General features: G+C 36.5%; 1 protein-coding gene across 3 annotated transcripts in view; it reads right to left on the reverse strand.

The window, feature by feature from the left end:
- Positions 1-5,119: 5,119 nt before the first annotated feature.
- FSIP1 (fibrous sheath interacting protein 1) overlaps positions 5,120-15,090 on the reverse strand; it is an 86,297-nt gene continuing 76,326 nt past the window's right edge. Inside the window, exons 12-13 of one of the 3 annotated variants that reach the window (XM_075030415.1) lie at positions 8,688-9,234; positions 5,120-5,363 (exon numbers count right to left, since the gene is read on the reverse strand). In XM_075030415.1, the coding sequence (XP_074886516.1) occupies positions 5,341-5,363; positions 8,688-9,234 (570 nt within the window). In that variant the 3' untranslated portion in view covers positions 5,120-5,340. Of the gene's footprint in view, positions 5,364-8,477; positions 9,235-15,090 lie in introns of those variants that run through there. The other 2 variants (XM_075030414.1, XM_075030416.1) reach the window with 2 other exon arrangements.

Below are 15,090 nucleotides of genomic sequence, written 5' to 3' on the forward strand. Positions count from 1 at the left end.
CATAAATTCATTTTGGAAAGGGTTGCTAAGATTATAGAAGAGAGCATCTTAATATACTCACAAGGAGAGTTCTAGCTCTTATTTCTCATCTTTTCCAAGAGAAAAAGAACAGGTGCACAAAGGTGTATGAATATTTAAGCGGAGTTATGACAAGAGGAAGAGAACTCGTTAGAGAAAAGTGTTAGGCAAGCAAAAGCCTTGAAGATAAAATCTTCCATAGGAAATCCATAAAATTAGGCAAGCATCACAGAAAAACTTGGCTTTTCAAATTTACACAAATCCCAGGAAACCCAGCCATCATTTGTCCTTACTCTTTCAACTCCTTTCAAATTCAAGAACTGCTAGCCTAGGCAACACATACAAGAAGAGCTAAACTCAGTGCTGCTTAGACACTGTCTCAGTCTCCCTTGATGACTCCACTCACAAAATGCGTATGGAGAGACCATTTCAGTGTTATTGTAAAATTAGGGTAGAATGCCTCTGGCAATACCCTTCCCACCAAAACTATGCATACCAAATACACAAAGCAAACAATAGGAAAATAATGCCATAGAACAGTATTTCCAGAAGAAGAGAGCAAATTTTTAAGTGGAAAAAAAGAAGTTCTAAATACAGAAAACCTGCCTATAAATCAAAATTGTTCATGTGCTTCAGCATTCTAGAAATTCATACACACTCGTGAGTATTCCAGTTTGCTGGGGTTTTTTAAAGCATAATAGATAAGGTACTGCAGATTCAATTGCAAGCAGTGAACTATTTCACATAGACTTAAACGACAGGGAGCCTTTTATTCTAACTCCTGCACCTGGATTCCAGCCAATCTCTCAATGAAACGTGTAATTGGATAACTGTAGGTTATAGCATTAGTAGTATTCAAGCGCCTCTATTCTATTTAAAAAGGAAACAGTTTTCCTGACCTTTAAATCTCACTACAAATAAAAGAGCAATTATTTCTCAATAAATACATCTGTTGAAAATTAAAAAAGAAAAAAAATCAGTTATTATTTTTCCTAGATTTCAAAAACCTTCCTAATTTAACAACTTCCCAAGCATCTGCCAAGCCACCTTGTCTTCTGTGTCTATCCTTCAAACAGTGAGATTCCCAGACGTAAGGCTCTTTTCTTCTGACTGGGGGAGGAAGCACTCTTGGAAGTGTAAATAAACAGTGTAGCAGATTTTGCACCTAAAAAGCAAGAGAAAGAGAGCACTCATTTAAAGCTGTGGTTACAAAGCCTTTCTAAGAAGCATCACAAAAAGAAGAGATGCTTTCTCATATTATTTGCTGAAATTTTATCTAGAAAATAGGGGGGGTAATAAAATATATAAATTCTTATCATTATTGAAATTACAGAAATTGAGCTGCAAACAACAGCCTCTCACCTATCCCTCCCTGATTTGGAGGTAAAATTGCACCCTTCCTAGCACAGGAATTACTGGCATACTGTTTTGCACTTCTAGACTAGTCCTTGCTACTCTGATGACATGTTTAAGCAGCCCTTTCCTCTCTGATCTATGCAGCAGATCATTTTTGCACAGCCTGTTTTCACTCTGTGCACAGCATGTCCACTGACTCTGCAGGAGTTCTGCTCGGGAAGTGAGAGGGAAAGCATGCACTACAGATCCGCAAAGTAGATACCAGCCATCATCTGGCTTGGAAAAAAAGCCATCATCTGGCTTGGAAAAAAGCATTTGGCTGAGAATTTTTGTGGGGTGTTTTCCTCTTCTCTCTCTCTTTTTTTTTTTTTTTTGATGAACCTGGAAGTTTTTTCACCCCTTGATAGAATTACTTCAATTTAAACTTGAATTCTGGACACATATGAATAACTTCACTCCTTTTATCATTGTTGTCTATAGTCAACAAACTTTCTTTTTTTTTTTTAAATCGGGGTATTTATTCTGTCACTTCTGTTTGAAATGGAAAAGACCCTCAACTGCTCTAAATCTGCATAATAACTGTGAAGCTGGACTGAACTTCTTGTATCATTACAGTACACTGAAATCAATGCTATAGTTCTTCAAATCATCCTACTCAAATATAAGTATTTATTGTATATATTATATATATTAAATTAATACATTTAATTTCTTATATCATTAAAGTGATTGAATCACCCTTATTTTCCTCTTTCGGACAAAAATACTATGGAGTTTGTAATTTAAAAGGGCAAAGCACACAGCATCAAAACAGCCACTAGAGTAAATCAGTATCAACAGCTGTGAGTGCTGGCCACCACAAACACCAGCACTGTACGTATATTACTGAGGAGTCTCAGTGACAATGGCAGAATGGTTTGGTCATATATTGCTCAGCAAATAGATGCAAGCACATCAAAATCTTCTCTTCATAGGTATGTTGCTTTCACCAATATTAAATTTTTGGAACAAAATTATCTATCTTGCGCTGTAAAATCATAGTGGGAAATAAGGTAAGGAGCACAAACCAGCACAAACCTACATGCAGACATGTTTTATATTGAGGAATAAGAAATTACATCTCAAAGCCCAAAAGTCAGAAGGATAACTTTAAAAATCAGTGTCCTGTGCTCTGCTGTGTTGTGGCACAAAGGGACCTAGGAAAGACTGTAAAGAGGCTAGTTGTCAGAATCTTTTACCAAATATAACTTACGCTGAATGAAGGTGTGTATTCTGGAAAACCTGTTCCCAAATCCTGAGTTAGGTTGCAAATGAAAATTCATTTTAATATCTTAATCATCACTGCTGCATCACTCCCTGAGGAGAAGCCGCCGCATTCCAGTGCAGCTGGAATTCCAGTGGCAAGGCCGACAGAGGGGTTATTGCAGGTCACAACAGAGAGACACTAGAAAAACAAAGAAAAACCCATGAATCCTCCCAGGCTCAACTTTCCTTTTACCCTGATATTGGTGATGTTTCAGCAAATGACCTTGTCACTACATTTTATGTAATATCTCTGTTATTCTATACCTCATTCCAGTAACCCTGTTTTACCAAATAATTTTATTTCTTACAGTTTTATTTAAAACTGAAAATAAAGAAAGAAAGGAGGACTTGAATTGGTATTTCACCTGTAACATCAAGCAAGAAATAAAATCTTCCCAAAGAACCTGTTACTTATATAATGCAGTAGAAACCAAGCACAGATAAATATTAGGTCATTAATTTTTGACAGTCTCTGAGTTTGGGTACCAACCCTATGTGCCTTTGGTATAGCATTTCACGAGCGCTAGGTCCCTGCGGTTTGCAGTGACTACAAGTGGTGCAGGGAGCTGGGCACTTCCCAAGACCTGAAGTAACAGAGTTCCTGTTGGAATACACACTTCAAGTTAATAGTCATTCAAACTTACGTGTTTATCCCTGAAATGCCAGATGTGAATAAAAAGTTGTACTCATGGCTTCAGGAATGTTGTAAGGCTTAGTCAGTGACAGGCTCTTCCTTGAGGGTGCTAGGAAAAGCTTCTTCATAACAGTGAGAGATTGAAGATAACAAAATACACCGGAAAAGTAAGAATTCATTAGTATTTCTCTTAATATATGTTGTAGATATTCTACATGCAAACTTGAAACAGAACTTAGTTTTCTTCATAAACTATCTGAGCACTTTAACACTGGTTTTGAGAAGGACTCCATAAAACACAAGTTCCATCTGAAAATAACTGGACTGTGGAAACATTACAGCCAGTGGACAGTGCTGCGTGAATATCATACAGGCACAAAAAATACTCTTGAAAAAACTTGTCAGCATTGCTTTGATTATATTTATGGTAAAGAAATTATGACATAGGCTTAAAATTTTTAAAGAAGAAAAGAAATACATCTAGGTGAGATTTGCAAAGCTCCATGAAATGTGGTTACAGCAATCCTACGCAGAGCAATGGGACTGCGCAGAAGACCCAGTATCCATGGGCTTGTTATTGCGTTGCAGAACAAGTAAAAATATCAGAAAACAATAAATAGCACTTGCTTTTTTCACAAATATAATGTCCCACTGACATTTTTAATTAAAAGAAGGTAGGTTAGATTCTGATCTCTGTTATAACCACACAATTTCTCAGGAGTGTACATCCACTCAGACTGGCAACTCTGTAAATGAGATTTTAATCTGAGCCAATGTGTGCATAAATGTAAACATTCAGTTTAGTTCAAGTAAGCCCTATGCCATGACACAGCCATTGTATAGTTAACATTCTATCCACACATCTTTTCTTATTGAATGTTAAACAGCTAGTATAGTATCTGAGAAAGAATTTGTCCTTAGTTTGTCTCAAATGAGAGCTTGTCAATGGGAAAATCTAGAGTTTTCTTTGCTAGAATATCTCTCCCTCCTCAAAAAAAGCTTTTAAAGAGAGAACCACATTTTTTTTAATGTCTTTTTATGCTGAGACTACAGTGCATGAAATGAGAAACTAACCATCAGATCAGTAAATAAGTAGAATATTCAGAAAAAATAGTAGTTAAAGAGTAGACAAGCAAAAACTTGTAATGAAGTTTTATTATTATCTCAAACACAAAACAGCTGTATTGCCCTCTCCCCAGCTAGCCATTACTGTAAGGTTTCACAATCCAGTAACTGCTAGGGCAAACTTCTGAACTTTACTTCTATCCACATCAAGCCTCCACGAGGGACTGCGATCTTTCATCACTTAGTTATGTTTCTTAACTAGAGGATAAGACTGTTCGCTATATGATTACACTCTTCACAGGATCAAGAATCGGACACAGCTGAGCAGACTGGTGCCGATGTTCTGATCCAGCAGAGGACTTGTGCAAGCCTTTACCTTCAACCAAACCAGCAGTCTAGCAGACAGCAGAAAACTGAGTACGTATTTGGGTCCTTCACGGGGTCAGGGCTCAGCAGTCAGACAGGCTGCAAGCTCCAGCAAACTGCACTGGGATAACAGAGGCCAGGTTTTAGCTAACTTCATGAAAAAAAGTAGATTGTGTGTAAAGGAATAAAAATAAAACTATTATATACATTTCACATCCACTCTAATAAAGTCTCATCAGTAGAAACTGAACTTTGCAAGTTCTATTTTACATTTTTCATGAACAAAGACACGCACATCTATCAGACACACAGCTACACAAATGTCTATGTACATTTATGTATTAGATAGAACACCCACAGCAAATTTAATAGAAATGCAAGAGTTTATTTTGAAATCAAACTGCAACAATATATGATAATGACAATAATAATTATCTCTTAAGAATAAATCAGCTCACGGAACAGTTTTCAGTGATGATAACTCATTCCTTTCAGGTTGTCTGAAATGATACTGTATCAGTATAATATCACTGATGGAGGTTTAACCACACTTTCAGAAAAACAGTTGTGCAAAGAAGCATACAATCATTCTCCCCTCAACTTTCAATCTTCATATCATCTGTAAAAAAGAAAAGAATCATATGCTGAACTGCTGCAAGCACAATATTATTTGCAAGAGGAAAAAACAAGTTTGTGATATAACTTCTACTTAAAACTTAATACAGCCCCTAAAAAAAAAAGCTGGAACTAATTACCAATTGGGTCATACAACTGAGAAATAACAGCCTTTTCATACCTGCATGTGGGTAAGTCTGGCTTCTGTGTATCTCAGTAAACATCACCTATATTTACATGCATATGACCCTGATGTAGATTACTGCTTCTTTCAAGAAACAGGAATTACTTACCTCTGAAGGCACATGAGAATTTCCTTCAGATATATATATGTACAAGTATATATATGAATTATGTTAATAATTATGCTTTCCTTAAAATATATGTAATTTAATGTATTAAGGTAAATCTTTATCACAGACTACAGTACCATAATGACTGAAAAACAGAAATTCTGCTAAACCAGTTTCACACAAACACAGTTTTGTTTGCTTACATAGCACTACACAGAGTTTAGACCACATGTAGCAGGCCAGAAAACCAAACAATTTACAGAAAATTATGCATACATGTTTAAATGTCCTTTAGAATTAAGACCATAACAAAGCTCAACTATGTAAATATTTCTTAAAAATAAAAATAACACCTGACACTTCTCACACCTTCATCTGCAGATGTATTTGCCTTAAACTGGACTCCACTGGGATCGCCATTCCTCAGTACAATTAGCACATCTAATCATGTCCAAACTAACAACAAGCTTACCTACAGAATACATTAGGCAACTTTACAAATCTGGTAAACATCACAACCTTTTGCTTATGGCCAGGAATAATTGCTTAAGACAGAACTGAGTCACCTTTGCAGGAAACAAATTAATTCCATGGAAGGGTATCAGGGTTTTCTGTTTTATGCTGTACACTATCTCATAAGCAGTACAGTGACAAAAATAATAAGAATGGACTGCTGTCTATCTAAATGTTAATTTTGGATGTATGTTTTAACATTAGAATAATATTAATGGAATACAATAAATCTGAATATAATTCATTTAAACTTAAACTTATAGATAACTGCAAAATATTTAGCACTAATGTGAAAACAATTACAAACCTCTGAAGTGGGTTTTATTTTGCACTTACACTTACTGTGCCTAAAGATTACCTGTTCACACCATTTTTAAAAATCAGACACTGACACAAAGACTCAAAGCCTGATGAGGTTATGGTATCTGTAATTATATGCTTGGTTTTGTTTTTAGTAAAACTGAAAAGATTTAGAGACTGATAATTCAGAACACTTCCCCCCCCAAAAAAAAAAAGAAAAAATATTTGGTAAGCAAAATGACCATAAACCCAAGATGTTTATTAACCATAGAGATTGGAGGTCTATATGGTTGAACATTACTCAGCCACTACTGAAAACAGACAATTGAAACACCCTATTGCATTGCTCTGACACAATGCATGATTATGACTCAAAGATACTTAAATTATTATGTGTAAATGTTAACACATTCACTTTGAAGACTTTTACCATGAGATGTCCCATGTGGAAATTTACTTAATAGCTGAAATCTCCTTTCTCTCTTGTGCAATAAAATTATCTCATAGTGACTATGTCTACCACAACAGGTAGAAACGGTTACCTGCCCACTTCACTACACAGTGGCTACAGTGCATGGTGTTTTGCTTGATTTAACACATCACATCTTAAAATACACTAATAAAGACAGATGGTAGTTGGGGCTGAGTCACACTTGACTCTGACTGCACTACATCTATTCAGACTAAAGGAGAACTTTAATTCATGTGAAGGCAGCAAGTTAAACTTGAGTTTTTCTCGCTGTTGGTTGCTGAAGACGACTGGCAGTGTAGTATGTAGTCATGTTACTCCTGCACGAGATCAGGTTGCCCCTGGCAGAGGTGGTTCTCTCTGGTGTTCCCTACCACCACCACGGCCACCCCGCTCTCCTCTGGGGCAGACCACTTCCTTCTTCCCTTGCTCCACTCTTCTGATGCCTGCATCTATGTGAAGAGCAAAGCTGACATAGCTTTGTTAGCTGAAAACTAAACTACCAAAAAAAACCCCCAAAACCCCAACCTTTTCTACAGCTGTTGTATTTCTGTTTTGTTCCTATTGCAGCTATGGCCTAAATCTCATAATGGGCAAATATTGCAGGTGAGTCTGGATACCAAGTTTGAATGGCAGTGTAAAAACAGCGATAACAAGCCTTCTTGCTTTCTGATAGGTGGAATCACTTCAAAAAAATATTAACATTCCTTTCACTGTACAAAAGTTAAGTACAAACAACCAGAGAAACAGTTGCAATCATAATTAAGAAATGATAACATAGTAAAGAGGTATTAGGATGTTCTTCCGAATTACCAATGACTGTGAAAAAAATGTTTCTCTAAATTCAGAACAGATTACCAGTATAACAAAGATCTATCTTGACAAACATAGCAAAATTTCTTGATTTCTAATACAATTAAACTATAGCACTTTAATCACAAACTACTTCATACTGTCACAACTTTTATGAAAGAAATGAAAGAGGTAGATGTACCTGCCTAAAATCTAGCTTATTTGAACAGTTTGCTTTCCAGAAAGAGACATGGTTTTAGGCTAAAAATCTAAATATAGATTTAGAATACTATATCACTATATAATTGCATTTAAGTAAAGGATATAAAGAATAGAGACATTTCCAAAATCTTTTTATAATACCAGATAGAGTGAATTTAATTTTTTGCTGATTAAAGTCTATTCTTTCTTTCACTGAACTGAAAGTAATTTCTAGAAATTATGCATTATTTGTTCATTTTGGTATCTTCTATGTGTAAATTTGAACTCCCTGAAAGCAATTTATTATTTTTAATATAGCTAGGTCATGTTTGTTTCTACACTACTGAATTTACTTTATTAAAAACATTCAAGAAACACTTGGATTTTTGTGTGAATTGTTATACTAACTACTGGGAGAATATTTTCTCTCCACAGAACAGTGAACATGACTTTCTGCTACCAAAAAGATAATCCGTATGTGTTGTCAACAGTATTTTCCAGTTGACAGAATTAATCAACATCAATATTATATTTCATAAGAGTCCTAGTCTTATAGTCAATTATGTCAGGGCAAGAATTTTAATAAACATTCTGTTATTTTGTGTGTATTATTTCTGGCACAGTTTTATGTTTTATAAAAGTACATCCTTGCCCGACCATAATAATCGGTGTGTATTGGTGCATACCTTTGGTGAGAACCTGCTTGGTCTTTTTTCATCATAATCAAAAGCCTATTCTAAAGGGTTCTTAAGAGTCTCACCTCCTTTGGTTTGCAGTGGTATGCTGAGAATGTCAGCCTCTGTGGATGGCTCATTGTTCATGCTGATGCAATATAATGGTTCCCCCAAGAAAGAAGGTTTCTTCAACCTTTTTGTGTTGAGTGCTCTTGACATAAAGTAACCTTCAGTAATACTCTTATCTGCCATCTTCTGTAAACCTTCTAGGTCATCAGATTCCTCTGTTTGGGCCAGTGAATCCTTTGATAAGTGACTATCAGCCAATGCTTTGCTGATATAGTAGCCAGGGATTTCACTCTCTGCATTAACACATAAGCTTTTGTCTTCAAGTCCAGCCTTTTCCTGAGCCGTTAACATCCCTACAATATGGTCTTCAAATAACATTTTGGAAAGAGTAGATGTGGAGTGAAGAGTGGAGTCTTGACTTGTGTAACAAGGGGGACTTAATCCAAAAGAAAGAGATTCCTGAGACTTTGGCATGGTAACGTTGCTTATTGTTCTCTGAGGCTGCATACATTCTTCCAGAAGGGTCTTAAGCTGCTCTTCAGAGAGGCCCGTTTGTTCTTCAGTCTGAAAAAAAAAAAAGGGCAAGAATTTCTTCTGTCAAAATATAATTAATGAAAAGCAGCGCCATAAAACAGTTTGAGAGATACAAAAGCACTGGCAGAACTCTTAAACAGATATCCATGTTTTTCAATTCAAACTGAAATTAAATATACATTTACATAATCACATCATTTATGTAACATCTTCACTAGGTTCTAGATAGATTAGATGCTGAAAGTTAGGAAAGAAGTCTGATGTCCACAAGGCACTGAGAGGCCTTTGATTTTGCTTAGTCTTCCACTAGATATCACTGCTTTTTAATTGCCAAAGCACGTACTTCTTCATGGATCTTGGTTTGTTGTGTATACATATAGACACACACACACTTTAAGATTTTAGTTACTGAAAGCAAAACAGCACGTTGCTAAAAGACTTTCAGCTGTTGGGGCAATGCAACTGGGGTCAAAAATGGTTTTGGACAGCACCAGCCCACAAAGACTGCCACGTATTGACTGTAGTATTCCCAGCCACTCACGGTAGAAATGCAACGTACCCTCTCTCAAACATGTGACAAAAAGCACATCAATTACTCAACTACAGGACCTACCACATCAGGTATGTCCCACGGCATATGACAGAAGAAAGGCCCATCTTCTTTACAAAAGTTTTACTGCTTTCTACAAGCTGTCACTGCTTGGATAGCTCACGGATGTCTTTTCAGTCAATTTCTCATTCAGACAGTGGCACACTCCCACCGTTTTTATCATGCAGGTTTCCTTTACTGGACATTTCTTAAAATCTGATATTAAAGATAATGACTGATATTAGCTGGTAATGGTGAAGAGTAGCAATGGATATTTTGCTTAGAGAGGTTTGCAATGGGGAGTCACTTCTAGCCTTTACAATTCTTAATGCTCCTTGGTAATAAACCACAATGCTACCTGACAATTTAAAGATTATAATGAAAAGTACAAGACATATTTTAGATATGCATAATAAATTTGCCCATGAAATATGAGATATAGACGATATAATAATATATATTATAAATGTTATAGATACTATGCAACATTTAATGGAAAAAGATGCTTTCTACAATCAAAACCTTGGTTTTACCTAATCTCCAAGAGACAAAGGATCAGTTGACACTCTGATGAACTCCCTAAGGCTGCAGTGATTTATGTCAAACAATGATTTTATTCACTGTGTAATGACTTACTACACAGAATTTACTTTACATTCTGCTAGAGCATGGAACTACTGTCATTTCAGAGGAAAGATCAATATCAGATGTCTAGCTGATTTTTTTTTTTTCCCTGAAGGTCTCTTATCCAACTACAGGAGTGATATGACCTTGTTTGATGTATATGACGTGATGAGATCGCAGCCTAAGTAACACAGGGTTATGCCTGAAAACTGATTATTCATGTTCATGAACGGGGACAATTTTCAGTCAGGAAGAAAATAGTATTTCTTTGTAAAACTTGTTGTGGCTATTAAAAATTACAAGGTGACGCTACAAAGTGAACAAGAAAGACATTTTAGTTGACTTTCAGTCACCATTCTGTATCTACACGTTCAAACGTTAATAATAGCCAACAGCCGCTACTATAGACTGATTACTTTACAGTTCAGGAACTACTTGATGTACTTAAACTCAGTTTTATAGATTTATTCAACCCACTAGGGTTTTCCTGCACAGACCAATTTCCTTCCCAAAGACACTTTGAGTTCACTTCCTACACATAGAAAAGAAGGCAACTACATTAAAGAAATTGAGATGTCAAGGGCTTTTAAACAACAACAACAAAAGAAAGAGCATGAAAGACTATCATTATGTGTAGAGAGCTTTATTTAGATTAATATAAAATCAGGTAATTACATTGAGATTCAGATAATCTTGGTATCAATCAATTTACTTTTGATAATATGACTGAAATCAAACCACAACCTTAAGCACTTATTTAGATAACAAAGAAAAAATTATGACCTCTTCAAACTTTTCTCAGGCTTCTAAATTTTAATCCTAGTGCAGAAAGTACTCACTGATGAAAAATAAGTCAGACAAGCAAAAACAATTACTAGCAAAACACATGACAAATCAAAAGTGGAACATGGAATTTTTCAAATTTTCTCTCGCAGTCTAATCTACTAGCCCACACTGAATTCCTTACATTTCTTGAAGGAGTATTTTAACTTGCAGGACAATGTCTGTTTACAAGTAGTCATTATTAGAATGGACTCACTATAAGAAACAAGATGCATTCACTCAGGCAGAGCACCACAGTAACATAGTTATACCACTACTGGAAGCACAGCTGCATCTAAACTGCATCCATAGAGCAGAATACTATTCTACATAAACATAACTATATTTGTACCACAGAAGATTCTCACATCTGGAAATTCACATGGATTCCCACGTGTTTTTGAGTGTGTGGTTCTATACTAACATATTTCAAAGCTCTTGGCCAAGATCATTTGGAGCTAATTTTATGTTAATGACAGGGCAATTCACTCACTGCAGAAAGGAATTCTGCATCTGGAGTAAATGAATAACTGAGTACAAAATGAACATAGCGAGGAAGACCATATTGTCCTGCCTTTCTTTTGTCCTTTTATTCCCCCCAACTCCACCCCATTTATCTGCAGTCTACTTTTCCTTGTCCAAATTTAATTTTTTCTTTTTTCCTTTCATGAGAATCACATGGCTTGTACTGACAATTAGTTCATAGTTTACCTTGATTATTACCAGAGGGCTAGGTGGGGAGATTTAGAGCCTAAGGCAAATGGGGAGGTAAATGAGTCTAACAGCTAGAGAGTGAAAAAGTTTGGTAACTTGTGGGTTTGTTTTCCTCTAGAGTGGCAGGCCTGCAGGCAAAGCAGACAGTGTAAAACATTACTTAGTTCTGTTTGTACTTTATGTCTTCCTCCCTTTGGATTGTTTTGTAAGACATGCTTGCAAGGATGCAAAGATAAGGAAAGAGAAAGTATTTAACGTACCTCTCCAAAATTTACATTTTTAAATACTAAAGGCTCACTGTTCGCCATTTTCTTGTGCCAAAGTCACTTTAGGGTTAAGGAAAAATATACAGTAGAGGAGAAGATAGCTCTTAAATAGCCATCAGTCATCCACTCAGCAGCAAGAAGTTTACATTGAAATGAAAGCAGAAAGGCTGCTGTTGAAATCAGAAAACTGAGTTTAGGGAAACATGTAATACCTTAAGGAGAGACACCTCACACCAAAAAAGGCTGTGTATTTGCAACCAAATGAGCATTTTAGCTCATGGAATCACATAATACAGCAACTGTATTAGGAGTTTGCAAAGTACGCATTTGCACACACCAGAAGAAATCCTGTCACAGCTAACTGTACTAGTTTAGAGTCACAAGACTTGGAATCAGTAACACAGTCTTAGGGAGACACTAGATTCTACTTCTCCCAGGCTTTCACTGCCCTCAGTGTAAATAATTTACCTATACAGAAAAAATACTTCCAGACGTTTCTTTAAAAATACAAGGACATAAAATTAATGTAATTTAAAATGCAGAAACAGCCCACTAGACAAGGGAAAATGAACTATCAGGTCTGGTTCCCATTAGAAATTGGAAAACCTTTTAATTGTTCTGGCTAATTTTTAATAGGACACTGAGTCCTATTCATTTCCTAAGCTTTTTACCGTTAACGATCCAAAAAACCTCATTCCTAGCCAGGAGTTTAGGAGCCTGCTAATGACCTTTACTGTTTATGTGTGGCTAGCTTTTCACACACTTGTGGCCCTTCTCTGATTGAAGATTTCTTGTTCCTTGCTGAATTCCTCGGTGACATGGGTCTACAGAGAAAAACTTACTGCATGTGGTAGGAATGCAAACTTGCAGATAGCTGTGGACAGACCTGCTGTGACTACGGGCTTGCAAGTTCCAATCTTTAGGCTTGTTTTCCACATCTACACAGTAACAGAAACAGACTAACACTGAAAGGCCTTATCAGATTTTAGTATGGAGATAAAGCTAATAAGTCAGGATTATTTCTAATTACAGTAAAAAATCATAAAATGACACACAGTAAATGAATAAGCACTAGAAACTCAGGACTATTTAAGGACTTAAGTAGCTGGCATATCTATAAACATGCACATTTTGTTGCTTAATCTGAAAGTATTACAAGCAACAGTTCATGATACTTTATTTGCTTGAAACTATTTATTTTGATGCTCTAATTTACTTATATTTTTACTGATGTGTAGGACTGCAACAGTCAATTCTAAAGTAACTGTTCTCTTCCTGATAAAAAGACTTCATTTTAAGAGTATACTGATCTATTAAGTCAACATTCAGATTTTTGACATATCACCACAGGAAGGTTTTGTAAGTTTTAGTTATTTCATGACTTACTAATAGTTTCTCAAACAGCTCTGTTTTGCTTCGAAAAGGCAATCCTTGCCTTGTACCTCCACACTGCGCAACTCAACATGCACCATCAACTCCAAGGTCTCACCCTTATGCGTCACACCCAAGCACCATGCACTTCTCTATGAATAGTACTGGTCAGCGCTACTGTGCAATATTATTAATATGCTGCATACAAAATCAGACACATCATGACACTGTGGAAGAGCTTCTTAAAATTGCCAGAAATGCTAAAAGCCTAAAGTTCTTTTGCACCAGAGAAGTCAGGATTGGTGTCCATAACTTGTGAACTAATTTAAATTATGGGAATATATCCTTATGAGACTGTTGTGGGTTAACCCCAGTAGGCAGCTAAGACCACACAGCTGCTTGCTCACCCCCCGCCTCCCTGCCCCAGTGGGACAGGGGAACAGGAAAGGAAGAGTAAAAGCAATAAAACTTGTGGATCAAGATAAAAAATGTTTAATAAGCAAAGGAGAAGGGAAAGAAGAGAGTAAGAAAACAAAACAAGTGATGCAATAGCAATCACCAGTCATCTCCCATGGGTAGGCCAATGCCCAGCCAGGTCCCGAGCAAAACATGGGTAACTTTCTAGAAACCCCTCTTCTCCCTCTTCATTGCTGTGCATGATGTTACACAGCATGGAATAGCTCTTTGGTTAGTTCAGGTCATCTGCCTCATTGTGTCCCCTCCCAGCCTACTGCGCATCCCCAACCTATTCAGTAGGAGGGCAGAGTGAGAAACAGAGAAGGCCCTGATGCTGTGCAAACACCAGTTAGCAACACCTAAAATACGGGTGTGTTATCAGCAAATCCAGAACACAGCACCATACCAGCTGCTATGAAGAAAATTAACTCCATCCCAGCCAGACCCAGTACAGAGACCCATACATCCACTTTTACAAAGAAATTCTTAAGTGTCCAGCACGTCACATTACGGCTTTTAGTGTTTGCTTGTTTGTTTTAAAAACACTATGTTACGAGAAAGAGCTTAACAAATGTAAAAGAAAAAAGTTAATCTTTCTTCTATAAGGCTATTTCAGAAGGGTTATGTCAGAATGTAATGAGAGAAAATGTAACTACAGTAGATCAAAAACATGCTTACAACGCAGTGAGCATGTTTCTGGAGAAGACAGTAATGTGTATCGAGTTGATGGTGTTAAAAATTAAGACAGGAAGCTGAATAATGGATTCAGAAAGTAGGAGCTCCTTGTGCTACAATCATGATTCACCATCTGGTGGTCCTGTGCTTAAGTCTACTTTGAGTGGGTTTGAGGAGTTCTGTACTGTTTCAGGAAAGACATAAATCTTTAAGAATGAACCGTATTCCTGAGCCATAGGAGAAAAACTCTTGCTTTTGCTCTTTTCCTCCTTCTGCTATCTTTCCTTCTGTTAGTTACATTTTCCTTTCTCTTAATTTTTCCATGGCTTCTGTTTGTGTAAGGGCAGAATGAAAAGGTCTGGTAGTCAA

The sequence above is a fragment of the Buteo buteo genome, chromosome 6, assembly GCF_964188355.1.
Source record: "Buteo buteo chromosome 6, bButBut1.hap1.1, whole genome shotgun sequence".
NCBI classification, from domain to species: Eukaryota; Metazoa; Chordata; class Aves; order Accipitriformes; family Accipitridae; genus Buteo; species Buteo buteo.